Source organism: Xiphophorus couchianus, chromosome 16, assembly GCF_001444195.1.
Source record: "Xiphophorus couchianus chromosome 16, X_couchianus-1.0, whole genome shotgun sequence".
Lineage (NCBI taxonomy): Eukaryota > Metazoa > Chordata > Actinopteri > Cyprinodontiformes > Poeciliidae > Xiphophorus > Xiphophorus couchianus.
The window spans coordinates 6,697,344-6,722,780 of NC_040243.1; the positions used below are offsets into that span (position 1 = coordinate 6,697,344).

At 38.9% G+C, this 25,437-nt stretch overlaps 1 protein-coding gene across 4 annotated transcripts in view; it reads right to left on the reverse strand.

Moving 5' to 3' along the window:
• Positions 1–25,437, reverse strand: part of znf385c (zinc finger protein 385C) — a 135,756-nt gene that overhangs the window by 21,055 nt on the left and 89,264 nt on the right. For all 4 annotated transcript variants that reach the window (XM_028041622.1, XM_028041623.1, XM_028041621.1 and 1 more), the window contains exon 4: positions 5,470–5,612. In XM_028041622.1, the coding sequence (XP_027897423.1) occupies positions 5,470–5,612 (143 nt within the window). The remainder of the gene's footprint in view (positions 1–5,469; positions 5,613–25,437) is intronic.

A 25,437-nucleotide genomic window follows, 5' to 3' on the forward strand; every position in this document is an offset into this window, starting at 1 on the left:
AGTGTGATGCATCATCATTGAATTAAGCCTTTAGTGATTTATAACTTTAGAACATTACTGTAGTCAACACTTTTAAACACAAAAAGTTGGCCTTAGTATTTCTTTTATGGAAGAATATAATTAACATTAGGAGTGTGCAGATTTGCACTGTATGTTAAAGGGCTGCACATGTAAAACTGGTAAGCTAAGTTTGTTGGATGATGATGTCTGGTGCAATTATCACTTTCTAAAAGAAAGCTTTACAAGACTCAACTGGGAGTTGTATATAAAATGTTGCTGCTGTTGAACAGGTGAAAACACTTTCCCCTTCTGCTGCTTCTGCCTTCCCTTAATGCAGACATCTGGGATTGCATCATACATGCCTCCTAATGACTGGAAGTTATGCACTTAATTTACTGTTGCAGGTATCTCAATTCTTAATGGCAAAACAACTCCATTCACAAAAAGTTTTTGTGGTCTCACGTCTAATGATTGTGTTTGGTAATGGAAACCAAAAAATATCTAAGCAAAGACTGCTGGTCCTTTGTTCTTTCTTATTCAAGTCTGGATAGATCGGTTATATTTCATTTTAAATGTATGCATGCTTAGCAGAGCAGAGCAGAAATTAAAATTCCTCACTTTCCACTTTCTCAGTTAATTCCAGCTGATTAAGGTAGTTTAAACTCCCTCTGTATGAAGTGTCTACATTGACCAGTTTTGGCTTTTTGCTTCAGTTGCCTGAAACTCAGCTTTTGTAGGTTTGTGCTGAACAATTTTGTCTCAGTCTTAAAACTTCTGACATACTAATTTTTAACTAATGAGTAAACCAAATTCATCTGACAGGTTCATATTCTTTCAAAATCTGCTTTCAGATCGCAGAAACCTAACACAGTGTAACTCCTGGAACGCGCTGAACATCAGCCATAAAGTAATGTTAGGATCAAAAGATTTCTCTCCCTTGGGGTTACCCTGCATGCAGCCAAAGTGCATAAAGAGAAAAAGATCCTCACATCACGTCCCATCATCATGAAAAAATAGGGATAAAATAAAGAATAGGGATCATGCCGAGATGTTCCCTTGGTGACAGCTGAGTAGGTTTAAAGGCATAAATCTGGAACGTATAATAACTTTTCTTTGTTAATCAGCATGCTGCCGCTATTTGATATAAGCTGAATACCTCAGTTTCTTTGCAGTGACTGTGTATGATAGGCTTTTCTTGATATTAAATGCATTTTTCAGCCACACAACAAAAAGCATTGTTACTGTTGCTGAATTTTGATTAGAAATCCTTAGAAAGAGACACATTTTATTTTACCTGGATATTTTTAGTACAATGCAATGTTATGTCTCTTCCCAATGTAACAATAGCCTTCAATTTAAGGTTTGTTTAAGGTTGCTCTATATAAAAAATGTCACGAAAACAACAGATACGTGCAAGCTAAACATGAGGTTTCCAAAGCTCTACATTCAGGCTTTAATCCATGTATATTTATTGATCTAGAATCTCAGAATTTATTGACAAAACAATTAGTGGCACTGATTAGGTAATATTTATTCACACCTGAAACCTTGTGGATTATGCAATAAATTTTAATAAGTAATTTGGAAGTATTTTTATATATCACTATTTTATCTGGTTAGCTAGATATTGTGATTTAGCCATAACACGACTTTCAGTTCAGCCAAAATAAAGCACCTTTCTCAAAATACAAATGACTACTCAAAACAACATATGTTTGTGACCTTCCAGGCTATTATTGTATCATTTTGTTTACACGAAAGCTCTCTGTAGCTGCATGACATTCTTTCATGCGAGACAAAACAAGGAGTTGTGTAGGTTAACCATTTTTTAATTTAAGGGATCCAATGCTGAATGTTAATCGATCCAAATTTGTGAAACTGCTCCTTATCTAATGCTCATGGGTTTAGATTACATTGAATGTGCTAAGCAATCCTTAGAAGACAGTTGTCTTAACCAAAAGGTGAAGTCACACCTTTTGGTTCTGCTGTAGTAGCAGAAAAACTCTTGGTAATGCATCAATTAAGTTCTTGCTTTAGCTCATTTGTTATGTGGTTCTGCTTCATAAAAAAGGTTTATGATGAGTATGAGATCGAACCTCAGAATAGCACTTCTGTCCAGGAAGGTAAACATTCCCAACCATGTTAGCAGAACCCGGCCAGTCTTTGCATTGGGTTGAAGGTTTATTTTCAGTTGTTTTAAATTCGTCCTGTTGTGCGTAATGTTAGGACAGGATCTCATTTTGTTCCTCTCACCTATGAATTGTGCTAAATATGACTTAGTGAACATTTAAATGTGTCTTCCATCCATGTTGACTTTTTCAATAAGTCATACTCAGAATAATTTCTTAATACCAATCTCAAAAAGATGTCTATTTACTTCATTATCAATCATCGTAAAGTATTATTGTAAATGCCTTAAACAGACTAATATACATTTAACAGCCTGTGAAAAGACTGCACAAAGTCCCTCATGGTATATTATGAACAGCAAAGAAAGCAAACGGCTTCATTAAAGGATCTACAATCCACAAGGACAGCTGATTCCATCATGACACCCTTCAGACGGGCATAAAGTATCACAATCATACTGGATCTTTTCCTCAGCTGGCACAGGGCCTGACCCTGTCTGTTCCTTGGCTTGCATGCGAGGATAGCCGAGGAGTGGGTTGTTCTCACTTTTAGTTGCACCGACACGCCCTCTGAACCCAACGTGGTGACACTGCTGTCAGCCCCAGCTGCCCAGAGATCAAGGAGTGTTGCTATATTGATAGCATTGACTCGGATGCTGCCTCAGATCCTTCCAAAGCTGTGTTGTGTTCGGAGCAGCTGCTTCCTCGTAAAGAACAGAGTCAGTTTACCATGGATTCCTCAGGGCCAGGTGTGAGAGGCACTATCAACACACCTGACAAAGATACCTCCATGGTGGTGTGTGTCTTCCCCAGGGTAGACTATTTAGCTGCTCTATTTTGGTCTGTGTTATATGACTCAAAGCTACCTCTGGGAATAAACTTTTTCTTTTCTCCTCACCAGCTACAGCACAACCACTGAAATGTAGCTCTCCCAGTCCTGCTGCCCTCTGTCCAGCTCTTCAGGGCAGGCTGCACTCACAGATATTTGTTTTAGGAACTGAAGAATGTGACCATTGTCTGTCTGCAGCCATCCTGAACCGACGGCTATAAATGCCTCTTTTGTTCCAGTGCTTCGCTCTCCCCTGCTATTCAGGCGCAGACAGGACTTGTCCTGCGCCAGGCAGCTCAGTCCGTGCTGAGGTTTCAGTAAAGGTTGAGAGAAAGAAGCAGACAGAGATGTGAAGAGACTGTATAAGAAGGGACACCAGGGTAACTGGAGACTATTTGGGTTTGAAGACAGGTGCATTCATCTTCCCCTCTGGAAATGCAGGCTGCAACGAATGCCTTATCAGGACTAAAAGAACTTGGCACTCCGAGCTGAATGGATGCTGTGATTAATGCTGCAGCTGTACTGCCAGGCCATGCATAACGGGGGTAATCATCTTGTTCTGGCACTGAAGTAACAGTGATATGATGTTGATGTTGTTACACCATCAAAAGGGCTCCATACGTTCTCTGACCTACCTCCTTCATACCAGCTCTAATTTGTCGCTGTGTTTTCCTCATGGAATATCTACTTTCACAGCAATCACTTGTATTTGTAAGATTTGAAACTAAAATAAAAACTTGTATGACTTTTATTTGGATTTTACAAGAAAGACTGGCATAAAGTAGCTAATAGTTTTGAAATGTAAGGAAGATGATGGATGTTTTCAGGAAAAACAGAAAAAAGGGTCGTTCTTCAGTCTCTAGTCTCCAGTTTTGCATCTTCAAACTGTTTTCTTTCAGGATAGCTCTGCAGAGCAACTTTTTCCTGCTAAACAAAAGAAGTCCACAGTATGGCACTACCATCACCATATTTGATAGAAGGGAATGCTTTCTTATGCCTTTTCTTTCACCAAACTATTTGAACAAATGGTCTTAGTGCAACTCTGCCATAAAGGAGTGCAAAACTAATTATTGTGTTGTCAAAAGATTCTCCTGCTAAGCCGTAGTTGTCTGCTGCTTCTCCAAAGTTACTACGGCTATTTTTCTGAGTAATGCACTTCTTTCCCTACTTGTGATTTCAGGTCAACAACATTGTCTTTGTAAGATGTGAAATAATTTGGTTACTCTACATTTAGAGTATTAGAGTAAAAAAGTGCTGAAATACATACCACACTTTGAATTTTTTTATGAAAATTTAAAAAACATGGACCATTTTTCATCCACTTTGCAATCATGCACCACTTCATGCTTGTCAATCACCTAAAATCCCTCCAAAAACTGTCACTATGAGTGGGTAAGACGTGAAAAAAAAATCAAGCTGTGTGAATATTGTTCCAGGGCAATGTACTTCCTTCACTTCAAATTGCATTTTTCTTCTAACGTAGCTGTTGCCATAACAATTACTGTTATTTGTTTAACAGAATGAGCAAAAGTAAATGCAAAAACAGCAAAGTGTGACTGTAACAAATTATTTTGAAAAGAACCACAGGGCACGTGCAATGGACTGGAAATAGAACCAGCAATTTTCCCCAAAGTGAAACACAGACAAAACACTGACAGGAGACTTGAGCCCACAGCTTGCACTGCTAATATAAATACATGAGGGTGTTAGAGGAATAAGTGTTTACCACGCTGCCTTTGCGACTCGCATAGTCGCTTTTCTAAAGGGGTATTAGTGGGCGACGGAGCAAACGAATTGACTGAACTTTTCACAAGCAGGTTGGTGACTCCCCCATACATGAACGTCATGCAGCAAACGTCTGTCTCATCCACCCCCTCCCACACGTCCTCCGCTGTAAAGAACGAGCCATATGTCTGTATCCTCACTGTTTTTATTTCCCAGCCTCCAAAAAGAGACATACTGGAGTGTAAAAGCTGCAGCTTATCCTCCATTTATAGACCACAGAGCAGATTTTTTTTCCCTTTTCTCAAGTGCAATGAAAGCAGTGAACCCAATACACAACAAGGGTGTTAAAGTAGGATCAAAAGACTTCTGAAGTGCCTGCACGCATGCACACACAAAATGACAATGGGCATAGAGAGCAGAGAAAGGATCAAAGACACAAGCTTTTAATTCCAGTCACAGAGGCAAGGTAAGCGTCACGCTGAGGTACATGAAAACCAAGAGGTTTGCTGCTGACGTTTAAGATGGTAAGGGTCCCATCTGTGGATGAAGATGCCGTCATGACAACAGCAGTTTTCACAGCAGATACCCTTGAATAAAGGGTCCTAAACAAAAGGCCTACTTATAAAATAAACAGATCATAATATGATGGACAGAATTAAGTGTTGCATTCATTCACTCTTTAATATACACGTTTAGCTCAGCTGAGAAGTGTTAAAGTGGCTGCATTTGTTAATTTATTTTTCTATTCTAAGCTCACAGATTCAGTTTTAATGACATGAAACTCACCGTATTAAAGTTAGGAAAGAGGCTAAGGGGTGAGGATCCATTGAGTCTGAAGGGTAGGAGGTGTTTAAGGTCGAGCTGAGGCTGCAGAGGCCGCCCCGGCACTGGGAGAGAGGCCAGGAGGGGGTTGCCCTGGGCAGATGTACCTGGAGAAATACAAGCAGATCAACAGTGAAAGCTGAGGAGTTATGATACATTAGAGAGGAAATATCTATTTGCAAGTTATGTATTTTAATAAAATATTTGCCCTCCTTCAAATATATTCCTGCTTAGTTTTTTTTTGACACATTTAGTAACTGTTTTAGATAATTGAAACTAATTTTAATATCAGAAACATAAGCAAGCAAATTATGATTTATTTATAAAGGGAAAAACCTGAGCCTATGTGAAAAAGTAATCCTTTGGTAAATCATACACATATGACCAGCTATTAATCATATTTTTTACTTTGATTTTCTGATCACTTCCAGACCTGTAGAGCCTTCAAAACCATGCTGACAAAATGAAACGATCTGAAAGAACTCAAACAAGCCAACACATTCTGAACCAATCTAAAGAACAAATAAAAAATAAAAACTTAGAAATCAAAAATCCAGGATATGCTTTAGGACTTACAGTATGTCCCAAAGTCCAAAGAAAAATATCTAAATCACTGCAGTTCTCAATTTCCTCAGTTAAGGTCAGTGTTCATAACTGGAATCTATGGGAGAGTTTAAGAAGCACACCACTGCTGACCAAAAAGAACACAAACATTTTATTTACCAGGAAAAAAAACATCTTATAAAACTTTTTGGAAAAATGTAAAGACAAATAAACTTTTGGGGGGGTGGGGAGGGTGGAGGGTTCTTAGCCTTGTAGCATTCAGAGGAGACCAAATGCACTGTTAGAAATTCAACTGGCATCGTCGTACAGCATGCAGCTCACTCAAGTGTAAGTCGGCATGTAAAAATGTATTTCCTTTAAAATGTAGACCATGAGGTGTTTGGAGGAACGGGACGTTTTACTGGGCATATGCACATTCTTAACCCTCAAAGACAAAACAACTCCCAGCCCCTTCGGTGCATGCACATAAACACATCATTTAACTACAGATTTATTGGCCAAGGAAAGGTGACTGCGTGAGAGGAAGACGAGAGATATCGGATTTCAAATGGACCAGGGATGAAGAGATTTCTAATTTTCCGCCTGGCTGCGTTTCAGTGGACTGGTGCACTCAGCTGCGCGCAGGCACTTATTCCTGCACAAGGATCAATCATTGGTGTCAGCTGCGGGTCACTGTGGCCACCCCAAAGTATGCCTGTTATTCAGCTCTTGTGGAACACAAGAGCCAAGGCTGCACTGTTGCCCTAATAGCAAACAAAAACAAAGCAAAAACCACAAATTTCACATAATGACCAGCTTCTGAACTACAGTATAACTGATGCACCTTCAAAGAGAATAGCTTCAATATGAGATGAAAACCGACCCTTCTTCGGCTTGGGATTACAGTAAAATTATTTTTGTAATTGCTGGTACATCTTCAGGTCAGCTGACACTTGGGCTTAACCAATATTTAACTCTCCAAACTGCAAGTTAAAGTTGTTTAGAACCGGTTTTGCTCTTGCTTCTTACGTTGATCTTCTGAAATCTATTTGGATTCCTCAAAAACCTTGATTTTTGCATTTGAGTATTTTGCCAAAAGCATAACTACTTTTTGTAAGAGAACTTCTGGCAATAATTGTGATTGTCTAAAAGCTTCCAGAAAACACTTGCTTTTATTTTGTCCCTTCCCTCCCACCTAAAAATCTACTTTACTGGTACACTAAAGCTGAACTTTATTGGCTCATCATGGAAACTGTGGCACAGTCAGGGGTGGGGATGCAAGAAATGTTTCTTTTCTAAAGCTGCACGGTGCATTGGTGTAACAGCTTCCCCTCATCTGAGAAGTTCTTTCCTGAAAGCTTTCCTGCTGTTCACACCAAATCTTGTGTGACCAAGATTCTTCTAAAAGAATGAGAATTAGTTAACTTTAAACTGTGGAAATATCTACTTAGAAAAAACAGTTTTTAATATTAGTTGTTTTTTTTAAGTGAGAATCACATTGAAATTTTAGAATCCAAGTTTGAGTAATATGAAACATGTTCAATACCAAACTATAATGCTAAAACAAATACAACTAAATTAGGTGAGACTTTAACACTTCATGAAAGTCATCAATGATCAACTTTCTTATAGTTCCTGAGAGTAAAACACATATCCAGAGAAACAGTCAGATATTGACTTATGAATATCATGTATTAAATATGAGAGGCGCACTGAGAAATTAGCTGCTTTTCACCTCGACTAGAACTGATCACAACTTCTGACAGCAGAGCAGATGGTCAGAAACTTTAAAAATCAGATCTTTTTGGATAGATCATAGGAAATGCTACCAGGTCATTGTTATAATAAAACTCTTTGATGTTGACAATGACACTACATAAAGAAGACTCAAAATAAGCTAGCTTGGAATCCAATAATTGTCTTTTTCAAAGTGTTCAGTTTATCTTCTCAATAAAGTATTCTAAACTTTCAACAGGAAGCAAAATGTTCAAATGTCACTGTGGGGAAGGCAACGATCAAACTCATATTTGAATTTGTTAAAATTCAAACAATTTAGAAACAGTCGTCTGTTTGACATACATAGAGTTGACCGAGACCACATGCCCATTCTTTCAAAACCATTGCAAGCAATAAAATGTCAAAATGCAGCGCAGCAGTTGCTCTGTTAAATTTTGTGATATACTTTTGTTCCCATTTGTTGTGGCAGTGTGAAGATGCCTCTTTTGGAGTTGCTGTGAACAGTGATTGTTGTGTTATGTGGGCCATGTGAAGTGCAGAAGAGAGAGGACAACGGAGACGGGGATTCTGTCAGTACTGTGGGCCGTGGAATCCTCCTGCTTGGCAGAAGTGCTCTCTGTGACGCAAGATGCGCGTTTTGTGTGCACGATTAGTGGGTGTGGGACTGTGCATATGCTCCTTAGCTTGGAGATCAGGCCTGCCTTCACCATATGCGGGCTCTCCTCTGCTGTCTGTCTGACACCCAGAACGAGGCGGCCCAGCACGGCTGCAGCCCACAGACACGTGGGCTGAAGCCGGCAGGGGATCGCTCCCACACACGGCATGCGCATTCACACAAAACACAAGGAAAAGCCAAGCTTTCCCTTGGCAAGGGTATAAGAGGAAAAAGATGGGCTTGCAGGGAGGACAGTTATCAGCTGATAGTACTTTCCCACCTCTCTGTTACTCCCCAGGCAGCTTATTAAATCAGGGGCTGGCTGTTTGCCTCTTTGGATGATAACACTGCCACGGAGGCACAGCCTGAATCTATGCATGTACGACTGCAAATGTGGAAGTGTGTGCGCATGTGTACTAGGCGAACATCATGCACTTCCATTCCAGCAAAACTGCCTACGCATTGCTGAAAAACAAATGGCTCCTGGGCCAAGAGGAAAGTCAATATAAACAAATCCACAAAACACACACACATACAAATACACACACACACACACACACACACACACACACATATATATATATATATATATATATATATATAGACACAGGCAGACAAAATCAAACAAGGTATAATTTTGTACTTGGCACATATTGTGAATGATTCTTAAGGGAGTACAGTTGAAAGCAAGCTGAGGCACAGCTCTTTATGAGGAGTTCATTTTTTATTTCAGTAGGCTTTTCCTATAAGTCTGCATCCTGTTCCACTGAGTGACTGACTCTCATGGGTTCACATTTGTATGTGGTTAGGCTACCATATGGTTTGTCTGACCACGGTCATGGCTGCATCAAAGCTTAGATGTATTTATGCTTCACTTGCGGTTCAGTGTCCAGACAAGCGCTCGTAGTTGAGGCATGACCCAAAACCAAATGTTCAGCATCTTTCTCTTCCTCTACATCTCTCCCCCAGATGACTTTGGGAACATAGCTGACTGTCTCTGCAAGACCTTCCCCAGGCAGGCCTCCTCATCCTCCTCCTCAACCCATCACAGCGCCGCATTCCTTCCTTTCATGAGTCACTGGGCTTGGTTACACAACAACAGCCGTCACATTGCATCGACTCGGGTGTGAGTGTGTTTGTGTAGCGCATCTGAGCCATGGAGTTCAAACATAGATTTTTCAATTATTTCTTACATGTGTACCTGAGAAAATATAGGGTTTCCAGCATAAACTAGCAACACAGGCTGGAGTAAAACCAACAGCTCAAGATTCAAGTCGTCAACGGTAATTCTTGTTCAGTTGGTCCTGTTTTTTGGTGGTTTTCTTATAAAAAGGATTTTCTTACTTCTAAAAGCCCCACATCATATATCTACTCAACATATTCATGCTGGCAAATGGCATAGCAAGCAAAATAGAAAAGAGGTGCAGATGTACAACCACGTTTGTTTCGTTTTGGTACAAAAGGCTCAGTCTGCAAAAGTTTAACTCGAGATGATTTTAACCAAAACAAACGTCCGAAACGAACATGCTCTTTAAACTAATGAGATGAATTCAGCCTTCTTTGTTTCACATCCCAGGTAAAACTCGACTGGTCTCAACCTGTTGTCTATAATGTCTAAAAGAGAAAATGCTGTAGTGTAACTCAGAACCTTCATGACATTTCAAAATATAACTGAAAAAGTGCAAAAAAAAAAAAAGGAATAAAAAGAATCAACAAAGAGGTAAGATTAGCCAAAAGCCAAACAACAACAAAAAAGGCTTGCCGTTAAACACCTACAGCAAATGGCTTCTGTTTAAAAAATGATATCTTGGATATCTCATTTGAGTTTCCATGCAAAATGTAAATAAGTATGGAAGCTATGCTATGCTATGTTGCATAGCAGAGCAAATATGGCATTGTGTTTTCCCTATTGTGCTTACATATGTTGGAAGAAAATCAAGAAATTTACAAGTTTGTCTCTCTGTTATGTAAAACTATCATGGATTAAGCATCTACAGTACATAAGAGACTAAGTTATGGTTTCATGTCCAGTTTGTTACCTCCTCCACGGAAATGCCCGGTTGATTTTGTTGGCAGTTTAAGGAAAACAGTCAGTAAAAGGAAAAAAAAACATTAAATCCAAGAAGCTTTTGACGGTATTTCAGTGGAAAGCCACCAGAAAGGGCCAAACCTAAAACAAGAGCATAGGGAGGTTTCTAGTTAAAAGTGTTATTGTGGAAGATGTGGGATTCACATGATTACTAAAGATGCTATTCAACATTATGTCCTGCTGAGCCACCAGAAACACAATAAATCACAAACTTCATGAACAGACATGAGAAACTGTCAGAGATATGCAAATAAATCTTAAAATGAATAAATAAATAAATCTTTGTGTCACAAACACCCACAAACCCCCCCAAAAAGAAAACAATATTTTGGCAGTGTGCACGTCTGTAATGACCTCTTGCGCCATGAAAACCAAGCTGATGTTTGGCTCCACGCCTTTACAATTGAAATTAAGTTAACATTTATTAAAGTATGTAAAATAACAGACGGCTTGTTGTGGAGCAGAGGCTATGCAGCCCACTGCGGTGGAGGGAGGTGGGTGGTACCGGGTCAATGTGGTGTAGTTGGAAGGCTGACCACCAGAACCTTTGGTCAGAACAGGAAACAATTCAACCACTGCTTTTTCTAAAAAAAAAAAAAAAAAAAAAAATCTTCTCTGGCATCAGCTGCTTTAGTTTTGCTGGTAGCTAAGTTACTTCAATTTATATTGCAAAGTAGTCAGTCTGCAGAAATATCTGTTTTCCGTTGTTGTTGTGCATATCTAAGTTAAACCTCAAAGCAGTAACTGAAGCAATAAAAACTAAGCAGACCCTACAGTTATATGTTGGAAAGAGGACTGAATATGATTGGACATACAGGTGCTTCATCATGCCCCTAAGCTTTGCCACCCTGGGCAGAAAGCCATCTTGCCCACATAAAAAACTGCCACTGGCCACAAGAACTGCTCCAGTTATTGTTCTCCTGCTAGGTGCCGCTTGATCTTCTACATCAGAGGAGGATACTACTTCTAGACAAAAGAAACCCAATTTCATTTCATGTTATTTACTTTTAACATACTGTAAATAACATACTGTTTCTCTTGTGTTGATTACCTGAAAATAAATTACATGTTTTATTTAGGAAATAAAATATGTCAATGACTGAACTACTCTTCACATTATGTTCAGCAATTTATGCCAATTGATATATATAACGCAAAAAGGGATGGGTTATCCTTTTCTAGTGGCTTTATTTGACAAAATAGAGAAAAAAATATGGATTTTGGCATCATCCTAATTAATTTTCATGATGTCAAATAATTAAATTGGACAAAAACCTTTAAACAAGATCAGTTTACTAATGTGTTCTTTATTAAAAGAATAAATTATGCTGTCATTCTCGCATGATTGTGCTTGTACTTTATTTTTTGTGCTCATTTGGGCAGTCAGTTAAATTGTTACAATCTACACCGTGATCTGGAATTTAAACAGAATTGTAATAACTATGTAAACGTTCACCTGCCAAATTAATAGACCCCAGTGCAGACAAACACAAATCAACCCATCTATCACCATTCCTCCTTTGGTGTCGCAGATGAAAGACCCTGAACCTGTAAGTAATTATTTATCTCTCAGAATAAAAACCTGCTTTAAAGATCCATTTCCTCTGATTGCTGTTGAATTTTGAGTGTCAGGAATCGGCTCTCTGATTCTCAGCTGCACCCACCAGCTGAGAAACAGTTGGACTGTCAGTAAGACCTTCATCATCAGGCTTCTGATCTGATTATCCAGCTGTGATAATAAATGCATCAACATCGCAACTTAAAAGTGTTGAACAGGAATCTGCAAGGGAAATTGCTGACCGGTGAAGTGATGAACACTAAGTGCATACAAAACCCAAACATAATTACCATGCACAGCGTAGATGATTCCTGCCATTTGCCAGCTGCATATATTAAACTCACTTATAATGATGTTTAGCACAGTCCTTATTTGACTGTCAGTGAGAATGCAAAGTTAGGTCCTGCTATGCACATATAAACTGTGCATCTGCAGTGGTGCTGTTTCATCTCTCCCTCCAGCTGCCCTGCAAACATCCCAGTGGCTCCTGCCCTGCCTTGGACCACAAGCTGATAGGACTGGATCTGACAGCACCGGAAGAGACTGCAAATACAGCATTGTGCATGAAGAGCTGGAGCTTTTTAGTTACAATGAACCAAACCAACAGAGCATCCTTTGGAGTGACATAGGAAATAAACCATGGTGTTTTGTGAATATAAACAGCTGCTTCAGATGTGCTGTGGATGGAAACTGCAAATTGGGCTCATGGTGGATTTGAGGTTTGTGGCCATTCGAGGGCTCACAATGACATTGAGCTGCTGTGGGATGTCTGAATGCACTCCACTAACAGAGGGAAAAGTGACTCCTAACAGCCAATTAGCTTACAAAATGATCAGCAGGTGGTGTGAAAGAAGCTGTGAGAGGAATTACAGCATAGACGGATAACAATAACTAGATTAATTCGGTCATTTTTCAATGGTGGTAGGGTACTAACTGGACAGTCACCAGCCTATAACAGAGCCAAGAAACAGACACAGAACTCAATGTTGGTTTAATTTCAGATTCTAAATGAACCATTCATGTTTTTAAAAGAATGGGAAGAAACTTTAGAACACAGAAAAAAAAGTCACCAGAGTTTAGAGAGACTGAGGACACCAAAAAATGAGATAAGACTGAGAAATCAACAACTATAACAAATGTGTACTGTATATATTTCCAACAAGGTATGCTCTTTTATTCCTATTGGCTGAAGTGGTCTTTCTATTTGTAGGCTGGAAAATAAAAGAACTTATTTATCTAGAATCTTTCTAGTTATTGGTCAAAGTGCTGTAAAGAGAACTAATTCAAATATCATTTTCTGTATTAATTTGGGCTTGATGTTAACTTTTCATTTTATGAACAGATTTCTTCTGACATTAAGAGGCAGCTCAGCCAGAGTCCTGGGTTGAATCTGATAAAGAATCTATGGGTGAAGCTAAAGATTTGGATGATTGCAAAGATGCCTTCCAGTCATAGTTTTATTTTCGTTTTAGGAATGCCTTCCTCATTTTCTATTTGAATCAAACTTCTACGTTGAATTAAACAAATCATGTTTAATCAAAAATCTTTGAGGCGCAAGCCTACTAATGTGTCTCAATGTGATTTCATTGTTGATTCTTCCAACTAAAACATTTGTGAACTAATGTTTTGGACATCCATTAAAGAGAATGGCCGATGAACAAAATTGACTAAATTACAAAGATCAGAACACAGCAGTCAATAAATTAATAATCGCTTTTGAAAAACTAATACATTTTTAAGATCAGGCCCACTATTGTGAGTATTTCTTGTCCTAAAAATTCTACATTTTGTAATGATTAATTAATGTGAATTTCATTGAGTCTCAGTTAAATTCTGCTGTTAGAGTTAACGTCAGCGATTGCGACCTCTACTAACTCACACCAGGAAGGAAACATAGAATCTCCATAGACATACTAGACATAAACTCAATTTAGCTGTTCTCAACAAAATAACTGACAACATTTTTGAACTATGTAAACGGTACATGGCCGGTACTTGTGTAATCAGTAATTCACCCACCCCTACACACATTCACACACTGATGGTGATAAGTTACATTGAAACCACAGCTGCCCTGGAGCAAACCGACAGAAGTGAGGCTGCCATGCAGTCAGTGTAAATGTTGTTGGATTACACATCCCTCTTTGTTATTGTTGTGCTTTGTGTTGTGCATTTGAAGTCTGATTTTCTGGCTCTTCGGTTCTTGAAGAGTTAGAAGACATCTGACTACAAAGATTAATGTTTATACGTTCAAAAAATGGGTAGACTGATTCATCATAATAAATCAATGTGTGTAATTTACGCTCTGAAAGCAGTCAAGACCTGAACACTGCTTTTTTTTTATTTTTTATTTTTTATTGTTTTTATGGTGTACAGCAGTTTGAACTGCCTTGTTCCTGAAATGTTTTATACAAATAAACTTGACTTAACAGCCTTTAAATCTTTAACTCTGCACTTATCCATCTAAAAGACTAGAGACTCATGTTATGTAATGCAATGCATATCTCATGGCTGCATATTTATTAACCATTTATTAACACGACAGAATTATCTCATCATAATGAATACTGAAAATATGAGATGCACACTCGGAAATTTAACCAGATAGATATTTGAGGATATTTGTGCCTTCAATTTCAAATTTTGGTAATTTTTATATCTACATGAACATATTCTTTCTATATCCTCTGGATGATTCAGCATGACATACTGACAGTACTGAGTGGGAAATTATGTTTGTTTATCTGAGTTTTGCAGAGGGCAGCATGCTTCTGAACATGTACCAAGGAAAGAGATATAGTATAAAAATCTGTGCAATAAATATTTGACTAGAACACAGTGCTCACTTTGCCTGCTGCCAAACAGTCAGGTTTTCATTTCACTATTATAGCACAGATGTGTTTGACCTCCTCTACTGTATATTTGCGTGTCTGTGAGGCAGAGGAGCTAGCAGAGATCTAAAAATCTACATACAGAGGGATATTTCAAGCAGAGAAACTGGAGTTGATGTCTAATAAACCTGTGAAGAGTTTCAGAGAGGATTATGTTTAATCTCAGCACAGCTACTTCTCATCTGAAGCACTCTCGTCTCTCCTAAAAGAATCTCTCACATGTGCTTTGCCCTCTTTTCTCCCTCTTCTCCCAGAACCGCCAAAGGTGCCAGGCTGCTCCATGTGGCCTGATTACATGCAAGGCTAAGCACAGTTTGACCCATGACCAAAAGTAGAGCAGTCACCACAAGAGTGATGACTTCAGAACTCCTTTTTAAAAATATGCACCTTCAGAAGAATGCTTTAGAGTCAGCTCATCCTGTACAAACATCACCTCTACTCAAATAGAAGCTACCGAAATTATACAAAAAAAAATAAATAAATCAAAAATATATTTTTTACACAATGTTTCCCTGGGCTACTTTATCACAATTTAAAATAAACGTAAACTAATTGGTGGTCTGACCTTGAGCTTCGACTTTACTGAATTCAAAAATTCAAAAACTGAGTCATGCAGAGCTCAGGGGGAAAGTCGAACCTCTATAGGTTAGTAGATTGCCACAAAATGACTAAAAGGCAGCCTAATTGGCTGCCTTACACCTCTATTTTTACAAAAAAAAGTTGGGTTTTCTTAGTTCCTAGAGGGAACTACAACAAGAATTTCCAGACATGTTCTTTTCTTGTTTGAACCTATAAAATACAGAGAAGGATGCTGTTATCTTCTTGTTAGCACAACAATAAGCAAATAACACTGTGTTGTTTCCAACCTGTAATAAAAACCTGTTTGTGACATCATCAGAAAAAATTTAAAGCACCAATAGTTACAAATCCTCCCAGTTGCCACACCAACAGGATTTTCTTTCTCTTTGACATTTTGACAATTCAGTTTTGAATTTAAACTTCTGCCTGAAAATCCATAACATCCTGCAGTCTGACAACAACCAGTCCATGCACAATTTGGAGGTGACGAACCATCTTCCCAAGTGGGAACGCTGTCATTTTGTTATGGCAGATTATTTTGTTCCAGTTGCTTTATGAGATTCTTGTTCCAGCCATAGTTCCAGGAGGGTTGCAACTATGTGTGGATAGCCGGTAAATAGAACAACATCATAAATTATTTGGAGCACTGCCAACAGGGTGTGGGTTTCAGCGGTAGCATTAGGCCAAAGCATTCTGTTCGCCATCAAATCAGTCCACACAGAGATGTGAACTGTGCTGGCCAAACGTAATGAGCAACCACTGCAACCAGTCTCCTCCACGCAGCACCCAGGACCGAAGTATGCTGTCACCATGACGATAAACCACAATCACAACCAAGAAGGTCTGAGGACTCAGTCAATAAAACCCAGGGTTTTATTCTTGGGTATAAAACCCAGGAAATGTACTGGGTTTTATACCCACATCCGAGGCCTTTTCAAAGACCATAGTGTTAGGGGAAATATTGCGATCTAAGCTTAGACTGAAGAGGGAGTAACCAGATAGAAAATGGAAAGAAAAAAATAGACACACAGATTTAAGCCTCAAATGGAAATCTACATTTAAAGCAAGTGACAAAAGAAAATAAATAAACTATACATGTGGGGAAATCCACATAAAAACCTTCACTTTCAAACACAACTTCACAAAATACAATGGCAATACTCCAACATAAAACTACAAATTTGTCTACTTGTTTAATTTTATTGACTTGTATCTTCTCTTTGGAAGTAAAAAAAAATTTTTAGAGGCCCAGTCAGAGTTCTGACTTGAATCAGAGAATGTGTGGAGAGATATTAAGATTTTAGTGATGGAAAGGAGGCCTTCCAAGCTCAAACACTTGGAGCAAAATTACCAAATACTAATCATCATAACATCAGCAGATGCATACAAAAAGCAGGTCAGCTTTTTGCATGCATCTGCTGATGCACCAATAAATGGTTTTCCTTTATTATTGAGAAGGATGCTAATATTTTTTCAATATGCCATAAAATACAATATAAATAGAGACAACTTACATTTCGGTTGAATAAAATAAAGTCTTGGTAAAAAAAATTTTTTTAAATCTAAATCTCCTAATTACTCTCCTGAGTAATTTTTGATTTAACTGTGTCAACGCATAACTTGTGTAGCTTGATTTGTGGCAAATTTAGTAAAGTCAAGTCTTGCTTTAAGTTTTTTTTTCTACTGGTGCAGCATTATGCATTGCTTAAGGCTTTTCTTAACTTAGCTTTTTGTCTTGTACAATAAAACGAACTCAAAAGACAAAACTGTTACAGCTTGATGTGGTCTAAATTCAGCGGTCAAGACTAAGGCGGACAGCCTGAAGAGTCAAAGCATGAACATTGCATTGACAAAGGACATATTCACCATCAAAGGAAATAGTAAAAAGTCTTGGATGCATTCATTTAAATTTGAAAATTTGCATGTTGTTATTTTAAAACTTTACAAGATTTATTTTGTTTTATGTTACTGTTACACATTTAGTTTCTAAAGTGATGTAGCATTTTCCCAAACTGTTAATCTTACAAACTAAAGATAGGCTTTCAGCAGCATGTTTGAATTTACAGTCTTTTGGCTCAGCAGTGAGATGAGGCGGCGCTGTAACAGGACCTCGTGGAGATGCTTCTTCTCCCGGGGTAAGTCTATAACGAGTTCTGTCAGGAAAACGGTGAGCAGCGTGTTGCTACCAAGCCCAACCTGAGCAGAGGCGAGGCCCATCTGTCAAAGAGAGACGATAAGCCTGGAGCCATCCAGAAACAAATTGCTCAGCCTCCCTACTGTGAAGCCCTACCAGGCACCGGGCTGCAGATAGGATACAGAGATGCTACTGACTCCCGATGTAGCAGCAGAAGCGAGAAGGCAGAGTGGGGATGTTAGGAACACATAAATCCATGCAGATGGTGCTGACAACAAGCCCCTGCTCTGAAGCACTCGAGTGAAATAAATATCAGAAAAGAAAACTTTGCCATCTTTATGACATCTACTTGACTTTTGAGGTCAATTAAATCAAATCAAGCTTACTTGTATAGCACATTTCAGCAAAGAGAACTGTGTTGCTGAACATGAAGGTGTTAGTCATTCACCTACTACTAATCAAAGCCAACTCTATACAGGTAGTCTTCATCTAAAGGACCTCAGTGTTTCAGTTGTTGTTCATAGAACTGAATGCTGCTTCTTCGTGTTTAGTTCTGGTTCTGGAAATGCAGAGGAGACCAGAACCACAAGACCTTAGTGGTCTGGAAGGTTGATGCAACAACAGCAGATATTTAATGTATTTTTGGTGTAAGGTCATTCTGTAAATTGTAAATTTACAGAAGTATTTTAAAGTTTATTTCCTGAGGTACAGGGAGCCTGTATAAGGACTTTAAAACTTCCCGATTTCAGTGAGAACAAGAGCAGCAACGTTCTGGATCAGCTGCAGCTCTGTGATTGATTTTTAGTTCGACCTGTGAAGAAACTATTGCAGTAATCACTGCGAGAAAAGTTAAATGCATGGATGAGTTTCTCTTGATCTTCATGGGACATTAGTCCTTTAATCTTGGAAACATTAATCAGGTGATAGAAGACCAATTTGGTAATTGTCTTTATGTATCTTTGAATGTTCAGGGTTGACTCCATCACTACACCCAGATTTCAGACATGATCAGTAGTTTCTAACTGTAATAAATGTAAACAGAAGACTTTCAGAAAGTGCTCCTACTGCCTATTGTTTATTTTTATTCTAATTATGCTGCTGCTGACTTGGCCTTGTAAAAGAGATCTTTGGGATTAGCCTGGTTAAGTTGGTTAAATAACCAAAAAAACAATAACAGAAAACAATATGATCGACATTAAAGCGTGCCAACTTAAACATCTGCCCGAGATCATAAGCGTTTCTGCTCAGAATTTTTATAACTATCATAAGCATTCAAGCCACAGTAGCACAACTTCTAATTCAACGATGTCCAATGCATATACAGCTAGAAAGAGTTAAAGTACAGCAGGATTGACAGGAACTCAGATGAGGTTTAGTTCCACAGCAAATTGAGTAATTTGTGTAAAAGGCGTAAACTACAACATAGTTTTATACATGAATAAATATCAGACTGGTCAGCCAAGCATCACGCAGCCGTCATGGCCACCATGACAACTCATTATAAATTGATTAGCTGTGGTAGGTGAGCTGGGATGGCGGGATCTTCGAAGGAGAAAATCAGCACAAGACAGAGGTTGCTTTCTAATTTTATCTCCTCAGCTGCTGAGAAGAGGACGGAAACATTTGCTCGGATGAAGGGATGCAGACACAAAGCTGGTGATTGGGCCGATACAGCATAAGAAAAGGAAGGTAGAGTTCTAAGTAAACAGCCATTTCTTTAAACACCATCATCTAACATGCAGAGGAAAAACACCCTGCACAGTTATTGATGTATTTAGAGATGCAATTTATGTGGAAATTATAGGAACTGCAGGCAAGAAATTTAACAACAATATCAAACTGCTCACAGAAAGAACATTTCCTTTTTAATTTTCACATTTATTGTTATGCAAAAAATACCTTTTTCGGAAAGACCTTTTCAGTATATCAAACCAGATAAATCATCACCTTAGTCCACTGCAGTTAAGTGTTTTTTTCCTAACCATTTTTAGGTTTTGGGTTTATTTGAAAGCACCAAATTACATTTTGCTTTTAATAATATCAATAGTGCCTCTAAAGCCAATCAAATCTCTTAATTGAAATGTGTACAGGCATAAAAAAGATTTTCTGCTCTTTTTAAGTCTGGACCATAGGGGAGGAATTTTATTTTAAACTTTGATACTCACACAAAGTAGGGATGTGGGCAGGTAGCTGTCATAAAATTTAATAAGCAAAAAATTATATGAGGGTTACAGAACAAGACCCAATGTGGCATCAGCTGTGAGGGTGATGTACAAATTGGCTCATTTTCTATAACGCGATTGGAGCAAACAAAATGAAGCAAAATCTGTCACATCTCCTGATGAATACCTTTGCTGACTGAAAGCAGGCAACATAAGGGCAATAATTTAAACCACGCAGTGTCAGTCAAGTCCCTGGTCTGCTAAAGGATGATCCAGTGTTAAAAAGCAATTACCCCCGGTTGCTTTTTAAAATGTCCTCTCTCTCAGTCAGCAGCGGCCTTGGGAATTAAACTAGCTAATTTTGCCCAACCTGGGCTGTAATTGTTTCAAATTAGCCTCATGCCTCAGCATCACCGCCAGAATAATTGCTCATGAGCAGGAAGATTAATCTGCAGAAGCACATCTGTGAGACTTAATTTACGGGTCGCAGTGCCATGCCTTGTGGATCCATTAGACTCATTTTGTTTTCAATCCTGTGCAGCATATGCAGCTAAACCAATCTGACATGGTGCTGGGAAAACCGTGCAGATTTTGTACAAACTATTTAGAGCTTGTATACGGTCTGAAAAAACTAATATGCATTCTAATGTTTTGGCGGAGAAAAAAACACACATGCATAAATAAACTGAGGATATGTAGATGTATTTATCAATAGGTTGTTCGCAAGAGGAAGAGGTGAAATGTCATCTCCATGATAAAACATCCAACATCTTCCTGTCTCCCGTTAACTGAGGATTGAGCTCCAGGAACAGTAAACAAACTTTTGTTGTGCAAAGGAAGTGGCATAATCCATCCAAAATCAGCTTCTAACCAGCGGGTGCTGAGAAATCAGTTACTGGATTGTGAACCAATTTTAGGTTGAGAGAGGACAGGCCATTCAACAAGCTCTCTGAACGCAAACAGCTGCAAGCTGCAAATTGGAAAGCTTTGTGAGAAGCTACTGCGCCCTTTGTTGTCTTCTTCCTCCTCTCCTCAGAGTTCTGGCATGCAGATGTCTCATCTCATTCCTCAAGCTTAATTACAAAGATTGGAGAATGACATAAAGGGATGACTCTTATGAGGAACCGCACTGCGGGTGGCGTAGATACAGGCAGCTGGCATGATTTTAAATAGGGAGACTTCACCCCAACAAAGAATTTCACATCCTGCTCCATTGCCAGTGCCACTGACTTCCTCGTGCTTCATAAACCTTCCAACACATTAGGATAGTGTGGTTGAAAAACAATGTGGCCGCCAGTGATAGTGTTATTTGTCGCCCACTCCTGCTGTAGAGACCTCCTGCTCTTCCTGGGTGCAGAGACGAAACATGGGACTGAGAAGATAAGGATTCTTATCAGAATTCGTGCAGGTGTTCGGTGGAGCAAAGACATAACACGATTCCAGAGTTACTACTTGACAGAGTGGGAGCAAGAGGATGGTGGGATGGACAGTTGGAAGTAAGGGTAGCAGAAGTATATGAGTTGTTAGCAGGTGAGCCTGTGGCCAGCATGTTATAGCTGTAAAATCCCTGCATGTGCCACAGTTTACTGCAGCTTAGGCACCTGCTGGTTGGGTGATAAGGAGTGAAAACCAATCAGTGTGGCTACCCAGCAGGCTCGACTGATGCGTCTTCACATTCTATTTGAGTATTCCTCTCAGACATAAACTGCCAATTTTGTCCCGTTGCAACCCCAGATTTAAAGGGGACTTTATCAACAGAAACACAAAATATTGTGTTCTGTTGAACAGAAACACACTTTCTTTCCACTCACTTTCCTTGCGGAGTGGAAGGAAAGTGATTTTTTTTCCCCAACATTTTAAAAATAAAAATCAGAAAAGCGGAATGTGCGTCCCACTTTTCTGAGTCAAGAGTCACATTACAGGTTGGGTATGTCTCTGCCAGGTTTACATGTCTAGAGAATGAAATATTTGCGCATTCGTTTTTGCCAGTAGCTCAAATTCAGTCAGATTGGATAGAGATAGAGACCCTGGCCCGGGGTCTTTTTGCATGGAGTTTGCATGTTCTCCCTGTGCATGCGTGGGTTCTCTCCGGGTACTCCGGCTTCCTCCCACAGTCCAAAAACATGACTGTTAGGTTAATTGGTCTATCTAAATTCTCCCTAGGTGTGAGTGTGTGTGTGAATGGTTGTTTGTCCTGTATGTCTTTGTGTTGCCCTGCGACAGACTGGCGACCTGTCCAGGGTGAACCCCGCCTCCCGCCCGGAACGTAGCTGGAGATAGGCACCAGCAACCCTCCCGACCCCATTAGGGACAAGGGTGAACAGAAAATGGATGGATGGATGGATGGATAGAGACAATCTGAGAAAACTCTTGTTCAACTCTTAAGGCAAATTCTTAATTGGGTTTAGGTCTGGACTTTGATTGGACCATTCTAAAACATGACTATACTTTGATCTAGACCATTTAAACATACCTGTGGCTGCATGTCTATGGTTGTTGGATTGTAGAATGATATAGTAGTCGTAGGTTTGGCAAAGCTCTCTCAATTTTAATATGATTGAACAGTGCTTTGTCTGTTCAAAGCATAAAAAAACATTGTTTTGCTATTTTGAGAAAATATATAGCAAGAACTTGTTGTTTTTGTAATGAGTAAATATGGCCTTGCTTTACATAAGTATAATCTTCAAAACTAACCATGCAAAACAGTGGAGCCCCAAATAAGCTTTTTGTGCTACCACTGCCATCTCAAACCAACTTTACCAGCCACAGAGGTCAAGGACATGCAGCCAGCTTCTGAGTGAGTCCTCAGACTCTCCAGCAAGAGTTTCTCATTAGTGTGATTCCAGCTGAGGATTAGAACGCAGACCGTACGGATGCGATTTTGCTCGTCACGGTTGCACTCAACCTCCACCAGCTCTTGAATTATTCATTTCCTGTTTACAGCAGGCGACAGGTGCATGACCTCTGTGATGAGCACCCAGGATGTTGGAGGGAAGTAGTGACAAGGGAAGGGAAGAAAGGAGGATAGGAGGAGGAGGAATGAGGGAGAAGTTGCAAAGGAAACTGCCAATTTGTCAGGCTCAGGTGCGCACAGAGATTAAGGAGTTTCATGCTTTTAATTTTAATTCCATGGCAAAGTATGATAGCTTAAAAAGCAGTCACATGAAGATCCAAAGAGAGGTGTTGGCAAAAATAAAGCAAGGAAAAACAAACTGCCAAAATGGGTGTGTAGCATATGTTAAGGAAGCTCTACATTCAGCACTTCAGCTGAGTGGCATTTACTGTAACCTTTTCCTTGACTTTTAATAACTGGCAAAGAATCAGCAGAAACACGGATCACTGCAATTCACAAGGGAGCACTGAGACATGCAAACAGATATCCAATTGCTTGTGGTCATATGAGCCCATAAAAACTGGTTTTGGTAGTTTGAACCTGAGAGTTAACTTTGGACATTTTTTCTTTGGTTTTTTTCCCCCAGCTGATTCTTAGCCCTGAAAATGTGAAAAAAAACATCAGACTGAGCTGTCAAATCTAATGTAGTAAAGAGCTTTAGCAGAAAATAAAAAAGGTTCCCACAGGGAGGGATGAATTACAATCAAATAGGGAATGAAGTCTGAAAATAAAAATGTTTTCCATACTGTATTTTTTAAAAATGTATCCAGAGTAGGAAAATAATTCTTATACTTTTCCAGACCACTTAAGAACCCTGGTTATATGAATCCTGGTTTATATATCATGCTTCATGTATTATACTATTGCAAATGTTGTCTGAAAGAAAAGAAAAGCACAGTCCAGGATTGTTCGGATTAACACCATGGAAATATTAAACTGAATCTCAGGAATCCATTCTGGTCCACTCACTATGGACAATGTGACTCATTGTATTAGAGGAACAGGCTTTCTATTTCTCTGTATGCATGCTGATATGAACATTTACACAAACACATACTTACAAAAATGGATTCAAAAGCAAACAGGCTCCCTGCAAAGTGATGAATGAAATTCACATTCAAGCAACTGTGGAAACAGACAAAATGATCTCTCCGTCGGTCAACTCCTGCTTGAAATAAAATAACAAACCACCGAATGATGTAGTGAGCTGTCCCCTCTGGTTGCGAACAGGGAAGGGAACCACATCCAAGAGACGGCAGCTACAAATGGCCCGTCTCTATAACCAGCCTCTCCTGTTCTCTCAACTGTGCATCCACAGAGACCCTGGCAGATCTCAAAGACAGATTAATCTCAACTGCTGGAGTTGCTGGAGTGGCCTCAAGTGTCAAAGCATTACTGCTTATCAGGAGAGAGCATGGCTGAGACAAACTGATGACCTGCGGTTATCCAGGATGGATGGACACACACACAGAGGGGCAGTACAGTAAAACACATTGTATTTGAAGGCCTGATCATCTGAGCTCTTGCTACCGACTTGCATGTGCTAGAGCTATAAGAACCAAAAACTCTAATACCTCATGCAAGACTGAACATAAAACAAATTTTCCTGTTGAGAGTTATGCCTTGTTCTACAAGTAATAATCTAACAATCTAAGATTTTGACTTTTTGACAATATGAGATCATCTTTATTAATCCCTAACCGCTGTAGATCAGGTGGCAGGAAGATGTAGACCAAGACTACATCTTTTAGATATTTCATTTGTCTCCTTAGAAACTTCCTCTTTTTTTATTATTATTAAAAATCCCGCTTTTAGTCATCAGACACATTTTATCAGTGGATGAAGAAAGCCTGAGGAAAAGAAAATGTACTTTTCAAATTATGATTTCATTTTTTAAGAAAAAATTCAATTAACCAACCCTAACCCTTAATAATTTGCCTGAACAAATTTGGAAAAAAATAACTTGCGGGGTTCCTCAAGGTTCAATCTTAGGGCAGTTTTTACTTTTGAGCTTTCATTAGCTCAGATTATAACATTTAGGATAAAAAAGGACATAAACGAAGCCGCATGCTGACTCCATGGCTCCATTTTATAACTAGAAACCAATGATCAGATCCAAAATCTACTCAGACCTGAACCTTCAGGTACAGAAAGTCTATAACAAAGTTTGCTTTCAATCATTTAATAGTGATAATTTTTCTCTTGACTGACTGACTTTTGACTGTTGACTAGCTGGTGAAACAGAGTAAAAGTAAAAGAAAAAAAAAAAAGAGTTATTCTCAATGTGTCTATCGGCTAACTTAAAAAAAAACAGCAACAGCTTATCAAAACAGGTAAATGAAAACAACTTTCTCATCTAATTGGATCTCTAAACTGCTAAAAGAAGAAAGTCAATAACAATATACCACAGTTGTGACCTTTAACCATCACACATCCAAGTTTGAAATGTAATTATAGCCTAACATTTTTGACTGGAACCACAAACGTCTAAATATTAACTGTGATTTGATAACTTCTTGGCAGAAAAGTAGAATGCATACTTCAAAAACATGGAACATTAGCTAAAACCTAATTTTCATCCATATTAAATTTTTTTTTAAGTAATCCTTAAAAGCATCCTCCACATCTGACTGGTCTTTCGGCTTCTACATTGTTTAACCTCATTTGACTCTTTGGGGCCTCGACTCACCC